Genomic DNA, 20,735 nt, shown 5'->3' on the forward strand with positions numbered 1-20,735 from the left:
TCATTCTGTGTCTGTGGAGCCCTCCATGAGCAGACCCTGACTTGGTTTGGATTCTGAAGCTTTGCTGCAAAACAAATGACACCCTAATTCAGTGTCACCCAAAGAGAAGGAGGGCTGTGTGCAACACACAGAGAACTGTTTAAGTTGCTTCATCGTTCACAAACAGAACAGAGAAAGACTGGACAACCAAAACTGTGGTTACATTTATGTGCATTTTCATATGACAGCATGTTCAAAAGGAAGGTGTTGTACAGAAAAAGCTGGTAGATTCATGACCAGCTTCAGGGTTTCCCAAACTCAAATATTATACAATGACTCAAAGAAGTAAGTTCTCCTCTGATACTGTGACAACACTCATGCACAGCGAAGGCAAGGGGACCTGTTGCATTACAGTCACGATCCCTTCTGATCCGGGATTTTGTTGAACTGCAGCTGAAAATGTTGTGGCCACTGGAGGGCCCTTCCTGGGCAGCGCATCGTGGTGCTCCCGTGCTCCGACTCCATGGGCTCTCCTGCCCTCTGCACACTTTCAGGCAGTTCCCTGCCTCTCCAAAACCCAACCCTGCCTTTCAGAGCTCTCCTTTCTCTGGCTAGCGGGCGGATGTCAGTCACTGAAGTATAGAAGAGCTTTCCGAAACCGCTGTGAGGAGAATACCTGGGTGCTACAGGAGCTCTTCCCACTCCATCTGATCTTTCCACAAAACCTCACAAAATCATCAGTGGTTTTGATGTGTTCATGAAAGAGATACAGGTTTCCTCTCACCCTGTTAACCGAGGCCTGATTCCCATTTCTCTCCAACACGTCAGTGTCTGGGATGAGTCCATGGCAGCCTGATGGGTTGTGGAAGGAGGCTCCAAGATGGTCCAGCCAGAGGGACCCAGCAGCCACCAGAGGGTCCAGCTCCCCTGGCAGCCTGGCTGATGCTGAACGGGCACATTTGAATGTACCACCCCAGCTGAGGGACCCCTCAGAGAGACACTGGCAGAGCTGCAGCAGAGCTGTGGGACAGTGGTTATTATCTCTGGAGACTAGGGACCTGAACCTGAATGGCACAACTGAGGGGCCAGAGCATCCTCATCCCCACCACTGCAGGATGGCAGTGCTTCTGCCTCATCCCCCCCTTTAGGCATTTATACACAGCACTCAGTGCTGGATGCAGCCAGGGGAGCAGCAGTATCTAGTGAAGCTTTGCTTGTTACCTGTGTTCATGAATGGCATCGAGTCGTGAAAATACTGGCAAACTGAGCTCACACTGAATAGCCAGGCTGAAATCAACAGTTACTGTGCACACATGCGTCTCCAGAATATGGCCTTTTATTTCACAATGTTAGGCTCACCTGTACAGTATAATCAGGTATTTCTTGGTACCTCACATTAAACCCATCAGATCTCATCACAACAGATGGATGCAAAGTATCAGAGACACTGGGCCAATTAGCAGATTACAGGTTTCTGTATCAACTACATCTGTGCTATACTGATACTGTTTTTAAACTGAGAAAATGGGAATTCATTCAAAATATCTTTACCTTTCTCAGCCATGACCTAGGGGCCCAAGTCCCATCTTCCAGTTCCTTTAAATCTTCTCTTTTTTTGCCACATAGGCCATGACCCAGCAGAGCACTTTGGAACATGCTTTATTTCAAGGTTCTCAATAATTGCTGTGAAATTGTTCCTTGGGGCGTGTAAGTGCCCTTTTGAATCAAGGCCAGTGTCTTTAACTCCCAAATGAATACACAGATTCCCACATTGGGAGTGAGTTGGTGAATTCAGTTAATAAGGAGGAATTTTATCTTTCAAAGTGTTTTGTGAGGTTCTGTGCAAAGTACGGCAGTGATGATGACTTGACCACCTATTTGTGCACAGCAAATCTCCGTGCCCCAGGGACAGATCACTGCTGTACTGTACCAGAAACATCCAGATTCCCACCAGTGAGATTCACTGCACAAAACTGCATCCTTCCCTTCCCATGAAACCTGAAGAGGTCTGCTCCAAAACACATGAAGTTTCATGAGCATTACAGCTTCGGGCAGTGACCAACTCTAGTGCTGATGACAGAAAGCCAAACAGATTTGATGTCCCTATGGTGAAGAAAGTCTTGTCTTGCCCCACAGGCAGTGTGGTGGTACAGAAGGCAACTTCCCAAAGACAACAACTGTACTTCCCCATCTCTCAGCTGAGGCCACTGATTCATTTGTAGCAGAAAATACCATTGATCCCATCTGCTGCCATGCTCTTCTCACGGGTGGCTGCACTTCAGTGGAGCATAAAAGCATCTCTGTCCTCCCTCAGTGCAACGTGCAGGGCTTCACGTAAGATGCTCTGAGATCCTCAGCTGGCAGGTGCAATTAGTCCAGTTATCTGCCATAGTGCTCTGACTGTCCCAAAGTGACCCACACACTGCACATGTCAAATGGCAACGAGTGTCAGGAGGTGTGGTACAAACTGATGAGTGCTATGGGCTCCCTCAGGAGGAGGTGTAATCATCGAATGACAGACCAAGATAACCATACGCAGACATAGGTACATATATATATATGCATTTTCACCATGAAGGAAATAATCCAATTTTAGACCACAGAAAATGATAAAATTCCAGAATTTAGTGCCACTTGTTTCTGACTTGGTAGTAAAAAAAGAAGGAAATGTCCAAATGTGGGATGAATGAAGCAGTTCAGCTGTCAGATGTGGTATTATTTCCTCACTCTATTTCAGACAAGAAATGCAGAAGTATTCTTGTGTTTCGCACTACATGCTGTGGACAGAAAACTCTCTCAGTAGCGTTTGGTTTGTACCTTTTCTCTCACTCTCTTGAGCTTTTCCAATAGAGGCGCCAGTATCAAAGTATGGAGCTGAAGTACAGGCATGAATTTAGTAAGCAGAAAATACCAAGCCTCTCCATAGGGATTACACCATTCAGGCTTTCAGGGCAGACTGAGACAAGGCAGTGTAAGGGAAGCCCTGAACCTCTCCAAACTCTCTCCACGTGGCTTTCAGTCCATGGTCTTTTGATTTTTACAGGTCTGTGGAGTACTTACTGCTAAGATGTCTCCAAAATGTATCAAAGAAAATTAAGCCCGTTACCACCAAGCTTAAATTCACCATGGAGGAAGCTTGAACCTCAGTAAGAAAAATACTGTAGGGCCCACAAGTTGTTAGATATTGAAAATCACTGCTCTGGTTACAAAATCAGACTGCAGTGAGTCTGATTCAGAACAGTTACTGCCAAAATTCAAGGTATGCTGGGATGTGAGAAAAGGAACTAACACAGGAGGCTGCCTGCTGGGAAAAACCAGCCAGCCCATACAGAGCATTAAAGGACTCCTCAATATTCCAGCTACAGGTACCTATAACCAATACATTAGCCTATATTAGTTATGGGCTAAACCATGAGAGGCAAAGAATGACCGTGGGAAAGACAGGGAGATGAAGATGACGGTACCATCATCAGATCTTGCTTTCTTTGCTGATGTTATTTCTCACTAAAATTAAGACGCTGACTAGAACTGGGCTTTTGAAAAGCCTGGTATTATTAGCAAGACTCTGCTGAAAGAAAAGTGTGCTCCTGCATTGCTGTGACAAGGACTGGGCTGTTTGCCATCCAAATCATTTAAAAAGAGAAGAAAACAATAAAAGTCAGAGTGCTGTATGTTGGTGCTGCTATAACCCCTCTAGTGCCATCCTGGGTGGGGAATGCACAAAGTACTCAGCAGTGTGTGTGTGAGGCTCCCAGCCCAGGTGGGGAAGGGTCCATTTCAGAACATGCACATCATGTGGGTTGGTTTTGTCTCAGCCTTGTTCAGTGAACGTTGTCTGGGAGGTGCTACAATATCGTGGCTCCAGCAGCATCCACGCTCCTGGGATCCTTCAGGCCAATGATGAAACTGTTGGTTCTCCTGGCCCCATGAACTATGGAGAGCACTTTGACTTTATCCACTTGATGTCCCCTGGCTACAAGAAGTTCAATATCTTCTTCAGGAAACCCACCTGCAGGGATTTTAAAAGAGGAGTTTGTAACTAAAACCACTGTTGCCTTTGAAGCAAAGCTTTGTTCTAACCCTGTTGGGATCTGCAGGATGAAGGAAGCTTCCTGCAGCCTCCTCAGAGACAGTCCCAGATGGGTGACCAGCACCCACCACTCTCCACAGGCTGCTCAGAGCTGGGCAGCGCTCTGTGTGGTGGGAGAAATGAGAGGATCCAGAAAACCCTTTAAAGGTGTGGAAGATCCTCCTCTTTGGAAAATGGGGGGAATACATTGTTGGCACCTATTCACCTATTGTAGTTATTCTTCTTACAGAAGAGGCAGTCCCTGCTCTTAAGAGCTTAGTTGCAAATCATGGTATTAACACTTACTAGTCAAAATAAGATGCAAGGCAGGTCAAAACAAACAAGAGTAGAACACTGCCAAATGACTGACTTTGTAACAGGCCTTCCAACTTCCCTTTCACGCATCTCTTCATCTTTCCCGTTTTTATGTTGTTTATTTGATGTTTTGTAATTTCTGCATGAATGGAAGTGCCCGAGGACATGAAGCTGGGATGCAGCTGGACAAAGCAGGCGCACCACAGTTATTAAGCTATACACACTGCAGATGTGTTTTAACATATATCTTGTGGATGCCAAATGTCCAAACCCGCAAATGAGAACATTCAGGAGGTTTGGATTTGTTTCAATTACGTTCTAGTTTCCAAGTCTGCAGGTTACACTTGACAGACTTTTTCAGATGTTCCTCTGAAATAGGAAGGCCTAGAAAATTTGGCTACTTTGTGTGAAATGAGAACGGAATTTCATTTATGATTCACTCTGGTGAGATCCTGGGCTTTTTGAAAAACACCAAATAGACCAAGACTTTTACCAACAAGGACAGTCTCCAAAGTGTCAGCTGCACTTCCAGCACTGTTAAGCTACAAGCCTTGCCATAAGCTTTGCCTGCTCCCCAGCTGGTGGAGTTAAGGAACAGGGACTGGAAAGTGAAAGGGTATCATTTATGGCAGCGCAGGAAGTACCTGTCTGGGTGAAGCTGTGCTTGCAATCCTGTTTATTGGATACCCTCAATACCACCAGACTGCCAAAAGGTTTTAAGGGCAGGACAAGGGTGCCACCAGGAGGTGAGCTGGGACAGAGAAGGGGCTGGGGAGAAGCACCAGAAAGCATTTGGACAGGAGGTGTTGGAGGAGCCAGGGAGCATTCCCAAGACAAAAGGGAGAGGCATGGCTCAGCAAGTGCCCCAAGCTTTGAAGAAGCTTGGTTGTTGCTTGTTGTCTTCCCCAAAACCCTCTGCACACCCTGGGTACCCTGGAGCAGGGTGAGCGGTGCCCTGGGCTGTCCCACTTCTGCAGCACTGTGCTAAGAAAATCCTGCTCCTTTTCTAAAGACAACCCAGCCAGTGTCCATACTCACCGTCAACCTGCAAGGTGTTGGACTGAAGCTGGGGGTGAAGGCGACCAAGTGACAAACTTTCACTCAGATTCTTGTTAAATGTTAAAACATTTACCAAAACCTGAAAGAGAATAAAAGACCCTCAATCATAAAAATAGCAATGAGGAGAGGAGAAGACAACTTCCTAAGCAGTCCCATCACTGGTGGCTCCAGCATCTGCAGATGCAGCAGGGAAGGAAGATTTTGAACTGTTCACCAAACTGCATGAACTAATGCAGGGCTCTGCACATATGAAGAGTCCCCTGAGATATGGGCTGTATACTGCTGGTGGAAACGTGGTAGCTTTTGAGGATTGCATGGGCTTTTTGTCATAAACTTCCTGCTAAATTAGGAGAGTTGTGTGTCTGGAACATGATGTAATCTCTAAATACGGGTTTGTTGCAGCCAAAAGCTCAGCACGTGACTTCTCCACACAAAGCATTAGGAAGCGATGGTTGGCTTTAGTTTTGCAGGGAATAATGCCTTCCAAGAGGTAAGGAAAATGGGAGCCACTCTTGTTGTGCCTTTCTTTTTAGCAACCCGTTGCTGCTGTGCACGCAATCAAGCTATTGGCAAGAACTTCACCTCATTACAAATCAGAAATTAGGAGGAGTTGCCCAATTTATAGAAGTGCTGAGCAGGGAGGAATTCAGTTGGGAGTGCCCTAAAAGGAGCTTTTCACAGGGAAAAAGGCTTAAAGGGCTGCGAGTCTCCTGCAATTCTCTGAATACAAAATGCTCCTTTTTTCCCACAATGATCCTTAAGATGAGCTTTGAACAGGTATTAGAATGCCACAAACTTACAGGTTTTGCTAAGATGCTTTTACTCTACAACTATGAGGAGTGCCACCAGGAAAGGTGCAAGAGAAGAGGCCCTGCGCAGCACTGACCTGAACGATGCTGCTCAAGGCTCTGTCCCCGTTGTTGGCTCCCAGACACAGGTATGTCCCACACATCCCCTCGGATGGCCTCACGATGGTGGGCAATAGGAAAGACAAGGGCCGTTTCCAAGGCTGAATGAGATTGTGCTGCAGTTGAAGAAAGGACACACCAAAAATCTTCAACAAGTCAACTAAAGTTTTGCTCAAGCTGCACAGGTTCACTCCTTACTCTTTACGCTGCCACCAGCAATTACACTTGTGTGTTTTCTCTAGGCTGACATCCTCACCAACATCAGTGCTCTCTGATGTTAACAGCATTTGTCCTGTTTCACGCCATGTCTCTCTTCCAGAAGGTATATGGAACCATTCACCCATTTCTGAAGTACCAACCCAGCAAAGTGGGATGGTTTTACAATACATGGCAAGAAGAAACAACAAGGCAGCACTGGAAGCCACCAGTATTGGTCTGTAATTGTTTCCTTCCAAGACCTGAAGACTTTTTTCTGCCAAGTTATAAAAGGATTCCTTAATCTGAGTCCACAGAAAAGGGTGGCTTCTCTAAATTGCATCTGGACTGCAAGGAAAATAGGCAGATGAGATGTGCAGCATTTTTTGATACAACTGCATTATAAATGATAACTGATACACACAAAGCCTGCTGTTAACTCTGTTTCAGGGGCTCATATAATGAAAAATTAGGAGCTTTCTACAGACTGTTGTCCCTCAGTTACTAATAGGGCATTAAACAGCCTCCCTGTTGTGGAGATGAGAATAACATTGAACTAAAACCCAGTACAGATAGCTCAAATAAAGAATGTGTCATGTCATTCATTACCGGCCTAGGAATGGAGTGATTCATTGTTATATTTTGCCAGGAGAAGTCCAACATCTGGCTGTTCAGGAGGACTCCAGAGGGTGTCATTATCCCACTGCCAAAGGGACGATTCAAAGAACTGAAAAGAAATAGGGAGAAATCTCATCAGAGCCCTCCCAGAGGTTATTGTTCACCTCAAGGCTTTCAGGGCTCTGATTTTCTGTCACATCTTGGCTTGACAAAGCCAAGTTCAGTAGGTCTTTAGGACTGGCTAGGTGTAAGGAGTGAAAGTCTCAATGTACTTAGGAGCAGGAACCATGTGGGCGATAGCAGCTCTGTCCCTCTTTGTGTTTAATGCCTCCCCTCTAGGTGATGGATCTGTCTCCATGCCCCCCTCAGTCCTCAAATCTCACCACCACCTCTTCTCCAGGATCAGATTCAGGCCAATCCAGACACATTTCACTTTGAGAGGGCTGCAGGATTACATAGGGCAGAGCAGCACCAGCTCACACATCTCCATCCCATGTTCCCCTTTTCTGCTGCTGCAGGACTAACAGGGACAGAGCAGACCAGGAGCTCCAGGTCCAGTCCCATCCTGCCCTGCTGAACCTGCTCTCTTCTCCCTCCTCCCACCCTCTGAGCACATTACAGAGGGAAGAAGTAAATCCTTTACCTTACAACTGCGACAATGAAGTCATCGGGTCCCATGACAAGGACCTGGCTAGCAGCAGGTCCACTCTCCATGGAGAAGTGAGGCACATGGACATCAGATGAGAAGGACTGGGAGTCGTTAACCAGCTGGCGCAGGGAATTAGCTTCTGATTTACTTCAGCAGTGAGGGAGAGAAAGAAGAAAGCAAGGAATGAGCTTAGGAAGCTGAGCATCTCTTGGGGTACATCTACTGGTGGTGTCTCTCTCAGGGGGCTGGCACTGAGGGCAGGAAGCTCCTCCAGTTCACCCAATGGAAGAAGACAAGAGGACAGTTTGCACAGACAACTCCATGGTCCTCCCTGCTCTGTCTACAGGATAAACTCCCCCCTGAAGGACAAGGGGTGGCAGAACCCAGCTGAATGCAGTCCCTCAGGAGGGTAAATCCAGTTCAGCTTTGGCCACCAACTGTGGCTAAACCTGCCTCTGAGGTGGAAGCCTGGGCTGAAGCCCCAGGCCTGGCCTCTCCCATGTGTGCTGCAAAGGCACCAAGCCCGTGGTGGGAAGGGAGAGCCAGAAACTGCTTGTGTGGTCGTGACCACATGGATGGCTGTTGGTCCAACCTGCTGAGAAGGAATATTAGAGGGGTGAGAAACTGGGAGGAACCCTCAGGATCATGCTGACTCAAGGAAACGTCTGTGTGAGGACATCCCACAGTGCGTCCCCAGAGCGCTGTGGCATCAGCTGTGATCCTTGTGGAAGTGTGAACCCTCAAGGACTAACCTGTCCTCAGTAAAACAGGTAGGAAAAAATCAGGTTTCCTTGTGCACTCCAAATCGCAAATCCAGGAATGATATCCAAACCACACATCTTCCCACTGTACTGTGCCCCTTAGCCTCAGACCTACCTCATCATGCTCTCTGCAGCGTGAGTGATGGACACATCATCAGACGGGTCTCCCAGGTTGCTAGCTAGGCTCAGGGCTATTTTTAATGTCTAAATTGAACACAGATAGAAGGAAAGAAAGAAAAAAGAACAGAGAAAAGGAAGAAAAGCATTTAGGTGGCCCTGGAAATATAACTTCTGATACTTCAAACAGGAAGAGGTATCACTGTTGCCTCTGGCCAGAAGCTCTGCTGGCACAGCACCACTGTTGAGCAGAAACAAGCTATTCTGCTCACCAGCTGCTACCCATGTTCCTAGTTGTAAGTCATCCAAAGTGTGTGAATAGAAAGCATTAGTCCCAACACACTGAAGGGAATGATGGCATGAAAAGAGGAAGGGGTCTGGTGTCTCATACATGCAGAATCCTGCCTAAGCCAGTCCATTAAAAATGGGAAGATGCAATTTCAAAAGACACAGTCTATCCAGCCCTGGTTTTACAGTGCATAGCCAGAGGACAGCCACGAGAGGAAATGTTCTCTTCAGTCTAGCCAGCCTGTGCCTAGCAGAAATGCACTAGACTTTCAGCTTGCAGCTCATGCCATTGTCATTCAAGATTCAAGACAGTACATTACCCTGCAGATCACTAGCTACACGTGACTTCTGCTTTCATATGTGCCACACATCAACAACTTCTCCTGAAGCATCAACATTTATCTTCTGAAGTACAGTGTAGAACATGATTAACTTCTGGAGAAGGTGCCTTTTCCAGGAAACAGCCTCCTGACCACCATGCCATGCAGAGGATGTACAAGAGGCTTGGTGGCCAAGGAAGAGCTCCACTGAAACAAGCAGATCATGTTCACTCCATAGGCACAGGTTAAGAACATCTTGGACTATCTGAATCTCAGTGTTCAGCCATGTGGTCCCCAGTAATCACGGTTACACATCTTCTGAAGACACTGCCCTTTATCTGGAGGCTGCTGTCCCTCAGCTGGGTAACCAGGGGATCAAACTCTTGGTCTGGTGCAAATGCAGAGCACAGATTCATTCAAAGCTTCTAGAATATAACTCAAAAATAACTGGTGTGTGTCAACCTTCTCTGCCTCTGCACACACAGGCAGTTTCAGCATGTAACACCCCCAGTTGTTGCATTGCTGCTGGGAGGCAGTAACTTCCAAGCACCTGCCTGCTACAAGGATGTGGTTATACCCTTGCTTAAAATTCCCAACTCACAAGACCCAGCTCTGGATCAGTTAAGCACCTAAGAACACAACTCTGCTTACACAGCAGCAAACAGAGCACTTGCTGGACTTCCTGGGAAGCTGCAATGTTTTGACAGGGCTGACAGCCCTAAAACCTGGGAAAATCATGATCTGGACCACTGAGATCATGAGGTAGGCTAAAATGTAAAGATTTAAAAGACACATAAAGTGTTGGGTCAGTTTTCCTTATCATTGCCACACTGCCAACCCCCTGAAGAGCCCCAGCACATGCTCTGGTATGGCTGGGGCCACTGGAGACAGGAGGTGAAGGAAAAGATGGGACCAGGCTCAGGTGCTGCAAGGCCATTCTGAAGAGATGACTGCGTACAAGAAAGGGGCAAAAGCCAGTTTGTTCTTCTGAAAAAGCTCTGCATAAGCAAGAAAGAGCTCAGCTGAGGAGGAGGCTCCAGCGTCTGCACCTACCAGAGGCAGCAGCACAGCTCAGATTTACACCTTAGCAGTCTATTTGCTCATTCTCCTCTGGGAATTACCTACAAACATTTTTGTGCAACCAAGGAATAAATCAATTATTCTCTAGCAGCACAAGGAATTCAGCCAAATGGTGAACCTCCTCCTACCTCTGCCATCCAGTGCAAGGTATTCCCCCTGGGTACTTGACTGGTGATGTTAAAGCCCTCGAGGATGTTCAGTGCTGTGATCAGTGCAGGACCTGCATGTGGAGGCGGGGGACTGAAAACAAGATGACCTGCGAAGGGAAAAGGAGAGGAATGAAGCTGCTTTAGCCAGATACTGTCCAGTGATAACTTTCCCACAAGCTAGCATCCTTGAGGACAGGGAAATCTTTCCAGATTTGAGGGGAAATGATGGAAAGCGATATGATTTGAAAAGCATTTCCCAAAACATTCTTGTTGTAGCTTTCTGGTTTTTTATGATGGATGAAGGAAGACCAAATTGGGATGCTTTCTTAGATCTGAAATTCAGTTCTTGCTGGTTGGCTGCTTGGTTTCTGAACCATAGTATGGAAGAATGGAGGTAAAATGGGTTTGCAACGTTACAGCTGTAAGGAGAGTAAATACAGGGATTTCTAGAAAAGAATGACAACTTTGGGAACTGTTCAGACATAGCCACTAGCCTTTGGTCCAGCTTCTATCTAGACACTGCATCCATATATGATCATGTTGCATCTTTACACTAACGGTATCAAGACACCACTGGTCTCTATCAAGGAAAAACAGGCTCATTTCAAGGTAGTGAAAACCTCCTGAGCTGCCTAAGAGCATCAGTGTCAGCAAGCAAGAACAGGCAACCCCCTGGAGGGCTTTTCTGCAGGGGCCTCAGTGCCTCTGTTTGAACACTGTCACCACCTCTTGCCAGATGAAGCAAACTTGTAGCTGGAGTTGCATGGCCATGGGTCAGGTGTGTACCTCGATAGACTGTGTGGACGGGACTCTCCACCGTGGCACTGTAATTGCTGAAGTCCTCCTCCACCAAGACTCCTCCATAGTTGTGGACCTGCATAGGAGAGCAAAGCAGAGCACACTGAGAAAGCTGGGCCCAGGCTTTCTGTGTTGCTCGTGCTGGCCCAGGTGAAAGCCTGTTCTGGCAGAACAATGGGCCAACTCTTTCCTTCCACCCAGGAGAAGCCACACAACCTGTGAGAGGCTCTGCTGGGGTGAGTTGCTGCTATGAGTCCTCTGGATTTCCATCCAGAAATGGGCAAGAACAAAACCTGTGCGTGCTCTGCTTTCTAAACTAGGCAGCTAACTTGGCAAGAAAACTCCTTCTCTGGCAGAAATGGATGAATCACTGGAGCAGGAAAGCCAATACAAGGGGGTTGGAACTTGCTGATCTCTAAGGTCCCTTCCAGCCCAAACCATTCTATGACTCTACGTCGTGGGGGGCAACACATCAAAATAAGATGATGTATCCCCCACTTGGGATCCCTGCCTGCTTCCTAAAGCAGTCCCAGAGAACAGGTCAGACTGAACCCAAGGCTCCATGGAGCTCAGAGAGTGGAAAAGCAGCAAAGTGGCAGGGAGTGGAGCAGGAAAAGCCTGATGACACAGAAAGGGGAGAAGCTCTGGTCAGCCACACACTGCAGACACCATCTCAAATTCCCCAGAGAGCACATTCTTGAACCAGTGCCTTCCTGCCACAGGATGGAAACAAAGGGCAGGGTGTTTTGGAGCTTTACTTGATTTCACCACATCAATGCCCTCCCTTTCCTGGAGCAATGAACACTGTGGGAAGCCAGCACTTTGCTCTGCTCTGCAACCAAAGCTGGAATTATGCACCTGACCCCAGAGATGGCCAGGGGCTTCAGTGTTCAACTCTGGGCTTCCCTCCTCCACAGAGAGTTTGTGCTTCCCTGCAGCATCATTCAGTCAGTGGAATAGGGTGATAAAGCAGGGTTTAGCTGTGGGGATGCACCACGAGCTTGGTGCATTCCTGGTTTCCATTCCACTTTTCCCATTCCTGGTTCTCCACCTCTGCTGTGGTCCAGGTGAACCACAGGAAATTTCCAAACAGGGAGCTCACAAATATCCAAGGCCTCCACTGAATGAACCCATTCCAGATTACTGACGTGTTGAAGGTGCATCACTCGAAGCACATTGGTAGGGACAACTGGTGCCACCAACCACCCTGACTGCAGCTCCACAGGTATGAAAGTTGTCTGGGTTTGTTCTACCAGAATAACTACTCGGTTGCTGCTATTTTTCCAAGAGCACCTCTAACAAGAGGAGTTAAACTGGGGCCAGCCCAAGTGGGACCAAGCCTGGCTGATGCCCTGCTCACAAGGCTCACAGTTTTCTTTTTAAACCATATTCTTGGAGTTCATACCTTAGAGTCCCATTAACACACATTTGCTTCTCAACCATGCGGCACCCCTCATTATGGGGAAAAGGCTAAAACCAGCCTAAAAAGGCTAAAACCCCTAAAACAGCCCAGAGGGGGCTTGAAACTAAGATATCCTTTTTCTCTGAAAAAGCAGTCTGTCCTGGTTATAGAGGAAATAGAAGTGTCACTCTGGGCTGTGGTAGTGACCCGTGTGCCTCTTGGACCACTGCAGCGGCAGCAGCAGGAAAGGAAAAGGAGGCTCCACACCTTAGTCCCAGTCATTGTGCTGACACTTGGCTATGGCCTATCACCAGGCTGTGCTGTGTGGTGTGGGCAGAGGCAGGGGCAAACACGGCTCACCTCGGAGATTATCTCCTGGGTCAAGTTCCCACTGTAGAAAGCGGAGACCCCTTCTGCTCCCAGCAGCTCCAAGAGGGCAGCGAGGTCCGGGCGCCTGACGAACATCCCGGGCAGCAGGGGCTGCCCATCCGGCAGGAAGATCTCCCGGAGCTTGTCAGAGCAGTTCAGGTCCTTCAGCTCACTGACAGCTTTGGCTGCAGGGGAGAAGGAGAAGGACATCCAGAACAGGCAGGGTGCAGGGATGCACAAGGGACTTGGAATCACTGTGCCCGATGGGGATGCTGGAGACTTGCTGCTGCTCTTGCCCTGTTTCACAACTAGAGGGAGGCTGGATCATGCACCCATTAGAGCTGGGAAGAATACTCAAAGAAGCCCAGGGCCCTTTCTGGCGGTCCCTGGACAGTGCCCAGCACAAACTGCTCTGACCTGACCCCGACCAGCCCTAGGAAAGGGCTAGAGTTTTGCTTCTGCCAAGCTCTCCCTTGCAGACCATAGCTCCCAACAGCATCCATCTCCAGGTCCAAGGAGCTGTGATTTCCCCTGAACAGCCATCTACATCCCCAGCTGCCTTGCACCCATGAGCAGTGGCCAGTGTGTTCCCCTGTGCTGAGCAGCCACTCTTGGCTCCCCATTAGAAACTCACCCAAATCATGTGTGACATTAAATCCATCCTGGGCAACACCGGCCACAAGACCCAGCAGCTTGGACCATGGGAGTCTGCCAAAGGAGAAAGGACAAAGAACAGGGTCTGATGACAAGGGCTTGTGTGCTTCCAGCTCCCCCACAGGGACCCCAGGGCACAGCATGAGGACAGCCCTCCCATGCCAGCCTCATGTCTTACCTCCCGTGTAACCGGTGCGCCTGGTGCATTCCTTGTAGCATGCCTGGCACCCCGACGAGCAGACCTGGCTGTTCAATGGGAAGGACAAAAAGGAAGAATGATCTCCTTCCCATGAGGACATGGTCCCCAGTTGCAAGTCAAGGAGATATAATTCATGTTGACATTGGGAGTGTCTGCACGGTCTTTAAGAGAGGGGAAGAGGTCTGTAGCAGCACAGCAAATTAGGGAATGAAAGTTTTTAGAAGGAAAGAGGCAAATTCAATCTTGGTGTCAACCCAGTTTGGAGAAATGACTGAGCAGAATGACATGGGATTGTGCTCCTTTCCTGGGATGCTTGCTCTCCCAGCTCCCCACTGCTGAGGGACATGCCAAAGAAACATTTTCCCTAGACTCTCCATGTCTATAGGACCTGGGATCTATCAGATGCTTTGCCCATCATAGCCCCATTGGCCTAAGAGTAGTGAAGAGAGGAGAGCTGAAGACATCAGCCAGCTACACCCCTATAGGGTTTGGTCACAGGGACACTGGTCCTCACCTTGCTGTCTTTCTGCAGGTCCCCTTCCAGTGGGATGCCCAGGGGAGCCACCTCACGGAAGTCGATCACCCAGCTCCTGTTCTTCCTGATGTCATGGACAAGCATCACCCCACCCCTGCAGCGAGATGGGGGTCACAGCACAGCAGTGGCTGTCCTTGCAACAGGACAAAGCCAAAATGAAGAATAGGGGTGTCTCTAGGACTGGGGCCAGTCCCAGTGTGATGGGGCCATTGTAGCAGGTCACCAGGCTCAGCAGCGAGCCAGGGCTGGGCAGTGGTGTGGGGAATGCTGCTGCCCTTCCCCAGGGAGCAGTTCAGGACAACAGAGCCAAGGCTGGTGCAGGAAGCAGGCAGCCCCCATGCTGAGCATGCAGCAAGGCTGGATCAGTCCCTGCCAGACTGGCCAGAGGGCCCCTGGCTCTGTTCTACTGCCAGGATGGGACTATCTGGGATTTTCTTTCTTAATCCAAGCAGTTTTGCAACAAACCAGGGTTTTGGTTTACAGCAGCCATCGGTGGCGCAGCCTGGAGAAGCTATCAGATGGCAGTGCTTTATGCAATGCTCCTGAGACCTCCTGCAGAGCTGAGAGCACCAGGCTCATGTGGATGCCACTCTGGGAATAAGGGCTGGGATGAGGCCACCCCTCACCACACCTCCCATGGCTGCTGCTCAGAGCCAGGCTCGGATCCTAGCCTCCTGCTGCAGCAGGAGCAGAGCTGGTGGAGGGAAGCACTCAGTCACTGAAAGCACTGGGACTGAGCCCGGGTGTTGCTAGCTCCTGGCACACTCACACTGGGACTTGGCAGCCTGTGGTCACTTTGCCAACCCTCTTCAGCCTGATGCTTGTTTTATCTATGGCAGAAGCAGCTTTTCCCTCCCTGGGTGTCTCTGTCCCTTGCTGTTAACCGGGCGCACAGGACCGGTGCCACCACCTGATGTCAGAGACATGGTCCCACGTGTTGGTACTTGGGCCACCATGAAGACACCTGCTTGAGGACAACCCCGGGCACAAGAGTGAGGGACCAACACTTACCCACCGATCCCTGACGTGTGGGGGTTCACGACTCCCGCGCAGAGGGCTGCGGTGATGGCTGCATCTACTGAGGAGCCCTGCGTGTTGAGCACCTCTATGCCCAGCGCCGTGCAGCGCGCAGCATCCGTCACCACGGCACCACGGTGGAATATCTGCCAGGAGAGGAGAGCTGTGCCTGGGCAGGGGAGCTGGGACACCCACATCTTCAGCCGAGACCTGAAGCCTGAGGCCAGCACCATGGCTGTGGCCGATGTGCATTTCAAGGTGCCTCCAAATGCCAGTGGGAGTAATGTGTCCCTTGGCACATCCCTGCACCAGGGCAGCTGTGTACATCAGCTCAGCTGGCTTTCAACAGTCATGCTAACCCGGTAGGCCATATCCCACCCTCCCCTCCACAACCCCAGAGCAGGGTTGGGCTAATGCTCAAGAGCAGTAGGTGACAGTGTGCTGTCAGTGCACTGCAGCAGTGTGGTCACTGGAAACAGGAATACAGATGCAAAGAATGCAGCATCCCCCCCATACCACAGCTTGTTCTCATTCTTCGCTAGTGCCAGCACCAGGGTTAATGCAATCACAGGTATGACCCCATGGCCATGCTGCCTGTGTTCTGCAATCTAGCACTGGTCTGTGGGACAGATCAGCAGGAGGTTCCTCTCTGTTTTCAGCTATTCCCCTGCTTGGTCCTGGATGGATCCTTCCAGAGGTGAGCCCGGACACAGAGATCCATGAAACTCTCTCCAAGTGCAGATATATGAAAGATGCCTTCTGCTTAACTACGGATTGCTTTCTGTGAGCATCCACATCCGGCTCAAACCACAGCTGGAGCCACAACAGCTGGGCTGCCTGGTTCCCCCTGGCAGCACCCCCAGACCTGCCAGGCACAGCCTGGGGCAAGCACTAAGAGCCCCACTTGCCTCTCCAAGCACAACCCCCAGCCACAGCAAACACCTTTCAAGACAGTTTGGGATGGGACTGCAGTCAGCACCCAGGGGCTCACCTAAACTGCTGGCAAGGAGGCAAGTTAGGGAGCTTCCCCTGTTTCCAGAGACACAGCCTGACCGCAAAGCCACTGCTCTGCCTTACCTGAGGGTCCCCAAAGTAGATCTGCATGATGAGGGCCACCGTGACGCCCGTGGCGAAGGTCAGGCAGGCGGTGATGATGACGGTCAGCCCGTCCTGCCGGCAGCTGCAGTCTCCAGAGAAAGGGTCCTTGCTGGTCTCCTGGAGAGGAGACACGTCCTGGCTTCCCATCTCGGATGAGGATGAGGGCAGGCGCTGGAGCCGCGCAGACTTCAGGAAGGAGTCTGGGTCTTTGTGGGCAGCAGGGGAACACAAGGGTTAGTTATTGAGCAACACGGAGCTCTTATTGCAGTGTTTACCCAGCACTAAGATTACACCGTGCCCCTTCCAGCAAGGCTATTACCTTCCCTATTGATCCCAGCTCTCAAGAGGCTTTCTGGCTCAGATGCTGCTTTAGGTCATTTTACTGATCCCTTCCTTTAGCTCTAGTTATTCCAAACTGACTCCCCTGAAAACTAAGAGGGACAAACTCCCCCTGAATTTTGCTCCATTTCAGTCCATTCATCAGTCTTCAGCGATGGGCACACAGTTACTGCTCCGTTTGGAGGGACCCTTAACACAGCACTGACTTGCAAAAAGGTCTCTGAAATGCAGCAATACTGCCAAAGAGGAAATGAAGACATTCAAAAGAAAACCCATTTTGGGCCTTATTTGGAGCTATGCTTGAGCTAAAGCACCTGAGCAGGACAGAGGTGAAGCAAAGCACACGGCCTGAGCGCAGGAAACAAACACCTCTGCTGAAGAAGAAGGGGAGGGCAGGGAGGAGCAAACCTGCAAAGCGGAGAGCTCGGGGTGTCCACCCGCTCTGACGGCAGGGAAGGCTCTGCTTTAATTTCATGCTTCCTCCAGCTGACGAGGCCCACTCTGGAATCAAGTCGCTCGCAGCTCCAAGAAGGCAAAGGCAATGGGGCAGGGTTTGCTGGGCATCCACCCGACAGCGAACAATGCTCGGCAGGATGCGAAAGTCTCTCTTATACTTGAAAGGATGCCTTGAACCTCAGCTGCTGCCTTGGTGGCAGGGAAGGCGCTGGCTGAGTGTGCCCTGCCTGTGCATGGAGCTGCTGGGCACGTGGAGCAGGGACCTGCCCTGCTGGGCACCAAATGTAACCAAGCAGCTCAGGGCATCACCCAGAGCTCCTGGATCAATTCTCTGGGTCCTGCCAAGAGCCAGTGGTGTCTGCAGGGCCCTGAACATCTGTGGTGGGAAGAAGAGCAAGAGGAACACTGAGTGGAAAAGACAGGAAACATCCACACAAGGGATGTTTCCTGGCTTTGGGTTAAGGGAGCAGGAAACCCTGCATCCCCCATCACCCTACCATGCTGAGGCAGCCCTGTCCTTGCCAGGACATTACAGAGACCTTTGGGGTGCAGCTCTCCTGGGCCAGGCAGGGAAATAGTTTTAATTTCAGTGATGCTGCAAGCAGGATCACATCCCCTGCAGCCAGGGAATCCCCTCACAGTGAATTCAGTCTCATTCATGCCGCAGTGATTTAGGAGCATGACCGGGAAAGGCTCAGCTTTCCCAAACTGCACCTCGGAGTACACACAGAGCCCCTCACCAGCACATCTGATCCAAGTGAGCTGGGCAGAATGGGAGGCATGGCTGGGGGTGATGAGCTGGGGTGCCATTGGTGGGGGACCACAGGGGAGGGATGTCACGTACAGCCCCTGGCAGCCTTGGTGGATGCAGAAGCAATGAGGAGTGAGCTGGGCTCCTCCAGGACACCATCCCACTGCTCTGCTCCCGCAGCGCTGTGACAGCCAGAACAGCAGGAGGGGACATGAACGTCCAGGGAGCAACCAGGGGAGAGGGCTCTCCCAGCCGTGCAAAAGTCCCTTCGTTCTCTGCCACAGACATCCCAGTGGCCCTGGGCAAGTCACTCATCTCCGTGACCACTGGTGCTGCAAGGGGACAACAGGGAGGTCGTTTGGGGAAGGAGTGATGGGAAGGAATCAGCCAGGAGCAGGCTCTGGCAGGCACTGCAATGTGGGACTGCTCAGTCCCCTTAGGGGGGGTTCTGTCCCCATCACAGACTGCACAACAGGGGCTTCCTCCTTTCCTCTTCTGGGTGGTAGAAACCAAAGGTCTGGGTTCCCTCCCTGCTGGTCCCACTGGTGGGTACCATGACATGAAGAAGCACGGGCGGCTTCTGCCATGGGCACACGGTGCAAATGAACACGAGTTTCCACAGGGCCGGAGAGCAGCAGCTCCAGCAGACACCTGCACAGCCCAACCACCCCAAACCCTGCCCGTGCTCCACATGAGAGAGACCTCATGCTTTCCAACGAGCTGCTCTGCAAAGCTGCAGCACCCGATGGTGTGCGGTAGGAACGGGCATTGCGAACACCACCCGTTGGGAACACCACCTCCACAGGGATGCATGGGGCCGGCTCAGACACGGGGTTTGGGGTCAGTGAGGCAGAGCCCTGCCCGCGGGTCATGGAGCAGGGGGTGAAGGGCAGCGCTGCTCGCAGAAACACAGCGTGGGGGACAGAACCGGTTCCCTGTATGGAGACGGCAGCGCTCGACTCAAACCAGGCAGGGGGCTCTCTCCAGGACCACAGCACCAGCGGCTTCACCGGAGCCGCGCTCCCGGCTGCACCCGCCCTGCCCCGCACCGTGACCGAGGGCCGGGGACATCGGGGCCTTGGCAGCCAGGGACAGGGAGCCCCGTGGGCAGGCAGGGGCCGGGGGCGGAGCGCGGACCGAGGGGGGCCGGGGGCATGCGGGGCCGCGGGCGGGCTCGGCCTCCGCCCCTCACCCGTGTCCTGCTCGCCCAGGAACGCGTCCTCCTCCTTCCGTGCGCGGAGGCCGCCCTCGGCCGCGCCGCCCGCCTCCTCCTCGGGCAGGCGCGGGAAGCTGGTGATGCTCATGTAGTCCACGGGCGAGCCGGCGGCCAGGGCCCGCTGCCGGCCTCCCCCCGCCTCGGCCGCTGCCGGCACCGCCATCGCCGCCGCTACCGCAGCCGGAAGGGGCTGGGCCGGGCCGGGCCCGCGGCTCCTCCCCGCGGCGGGCGCTGAGGGCCGGGGCCGAGGTCCCGCGGGGCCGGTGCAGGCGGGGGCGGCAGTGGGGTCGCTGTGAGCGGCTGCACCGCGGAGCGAGCGCCGGGGGCGGGTCCGAGCTCCGTGCGCTGGGACAGAGCCGGGTCGGGGAACTAGCGCTGTCCGCACTAGGACCGGGGCTCACCCAGGCCCCATCAGCGAGCATCATCCGCTGCCGTTTCACCGGTACCCATGTGCCGGGGGTGCGCCCAGCACCCAGCGGGACACCATCAGCAAGAGACACTGCGGCCTTGCCACAGAGCAGCCCGGGGTGTCCCCTCTCCTGGCCAGCTCGGCCTCCCAACGCGGATCCCTTGTGCACGGCCACCTGCCCTTACGGCAAGTTTCGATTGAAATACACCCAGCAAGGGAGTCCTGGTTTGCATGGGCAGCTCTGAAACCAAACTGCATGAAGCATTTCGTTTCTTACCCCTCTCTATTCTCCTTTCCGAGGCTGACCTAAAAACCACAGTAAAATCCCTGGGAGGTGGAAGAAGTCGTTTCGTTTTGGGCCGAACAAAATCCTTCAGGCTTGTGCACATTGCCTCCCTGCACTGACATTGGCCTCTCTTGCTCAGCTTGGCACAGGCGCTTGGCAGCCAGATCTGAAAAACCCATCCTCTGCCCTGCTGTATCCTGGACATCTGCTGTGACGGGAGCTGGAGCGCGTTCAGTACTGGGCTTTTTGGCTCTGGTGAAGTCACCTGAGAGGTACATGTCCTACTTGCTGACCCTCATGTGAGCCAGTTAGTGTCCCCTGCTTCTCCTGTGAGCAGCAGCACCAGCTCATGCAGCTTCATGTTCTGCTGGACCATCCCTGTATCGGTCCCTCAAGTTTCTGGAACGCCCCCCCTTGTTTTTACGGTGCTCATCACTTTGAGATGTCCAGCTCCACTCTGTGGGCTGCCTCCAAAGAAATTAACCTAATTTCTTTGGAGGGAGATGCCACAGCTTTAGCTCTCTTGGTGCTCAGCACTGGGGATGCATGCTTCCCTAGCCACGAGGCACCTCCTAAAGCAGAAACCTTAAGAGATTAAACACTGGCAGCTATCACTAACTTACTTACCAGGAACCTTGAGGAGATCCAGAGACCAACGTATGTTCCACACAGTCATGATCCTTCCCAACTCAGGTTCTG

At 51.5% G+C, this 20,735-nt stretch overlaps 1 protein-coding gene across 2 annotated transcripts; it reads right to left on the reverse strand.

Annotated features, from left to right (window-relative positions):
• Positions 1 to 1,297: 1,297 nt before the first annotated feature.
• Positions 1,298 to 19,532, reverse strand: GGT7 (gamma-glutamyltransferase 7). 2 transcript variants are annotated; one of them, XM_061361696.1, is made up of 16 exons: positions 17,327 to 18,141; positions 16,899 to 17,154; positions 16,559 to 16,785; positions 15,476 to 15,627; positions 14,444 to 14,558; positions 13,909 to 13,976; positions 13,711 to 13,784; positions 13,068 to 13,261; positions 11,294 to 11,381; positions 10,487 to 10,614; positions 8,669 to 8,757; positions 7,787 to 7,939; positions 7,135 to 7,252; positions 6,309 to 6,446; positions 5,402 to 5,501; positions 1,298 to 3,988 (listed from the first exon to the last, which is right to left on the reverse strand). In XM_061361696.1, exons 3-16 carry the CDS (start codon positions 16,724 to 16,726, stop codon positions 3,825 to 3,827), a joined length of 1,749 nt encoding a protein of 582 aa, XP_061217680.1. In that variant the 5' UTR covers positions 16,727 to 16,785; positions 16,899 to 17,154; positions 17,327 to 18,141; the 3' UTR covers positions 1,298 to 3,824. The 2 variants fall into 2 exon arrangements, with proteins under 2 accessions (XP_061217680.1, XP_061217679.1); XM_061361695.1 differs by lacking the exons at positions 16,899 to 17,154; positions 17,327 to 18,141 and adding an exon at positions 19,318 to 19,532.
• Between the last annotated feature and the right edge of the window lie 1,203 nt (positions 19,533 to 20,735).

This window comes from Neopsephotus bourkii, unplaced genomic scaffold (genome assembly GCF_033783945.1).
Source record: "Neopsephotus bourkii isolate Nb327-2 ecotype Australia unplaced genomic scaffold, CSIRO-AGI_Nbou_v1 NB_1060, whole genome shotgun sequence".
NCBI lineage: Eukaryota > Metazoa > Chordata > Aves > Psittaciformes > Psittacidae > Neopsephotus > Neopsephotus bourkii.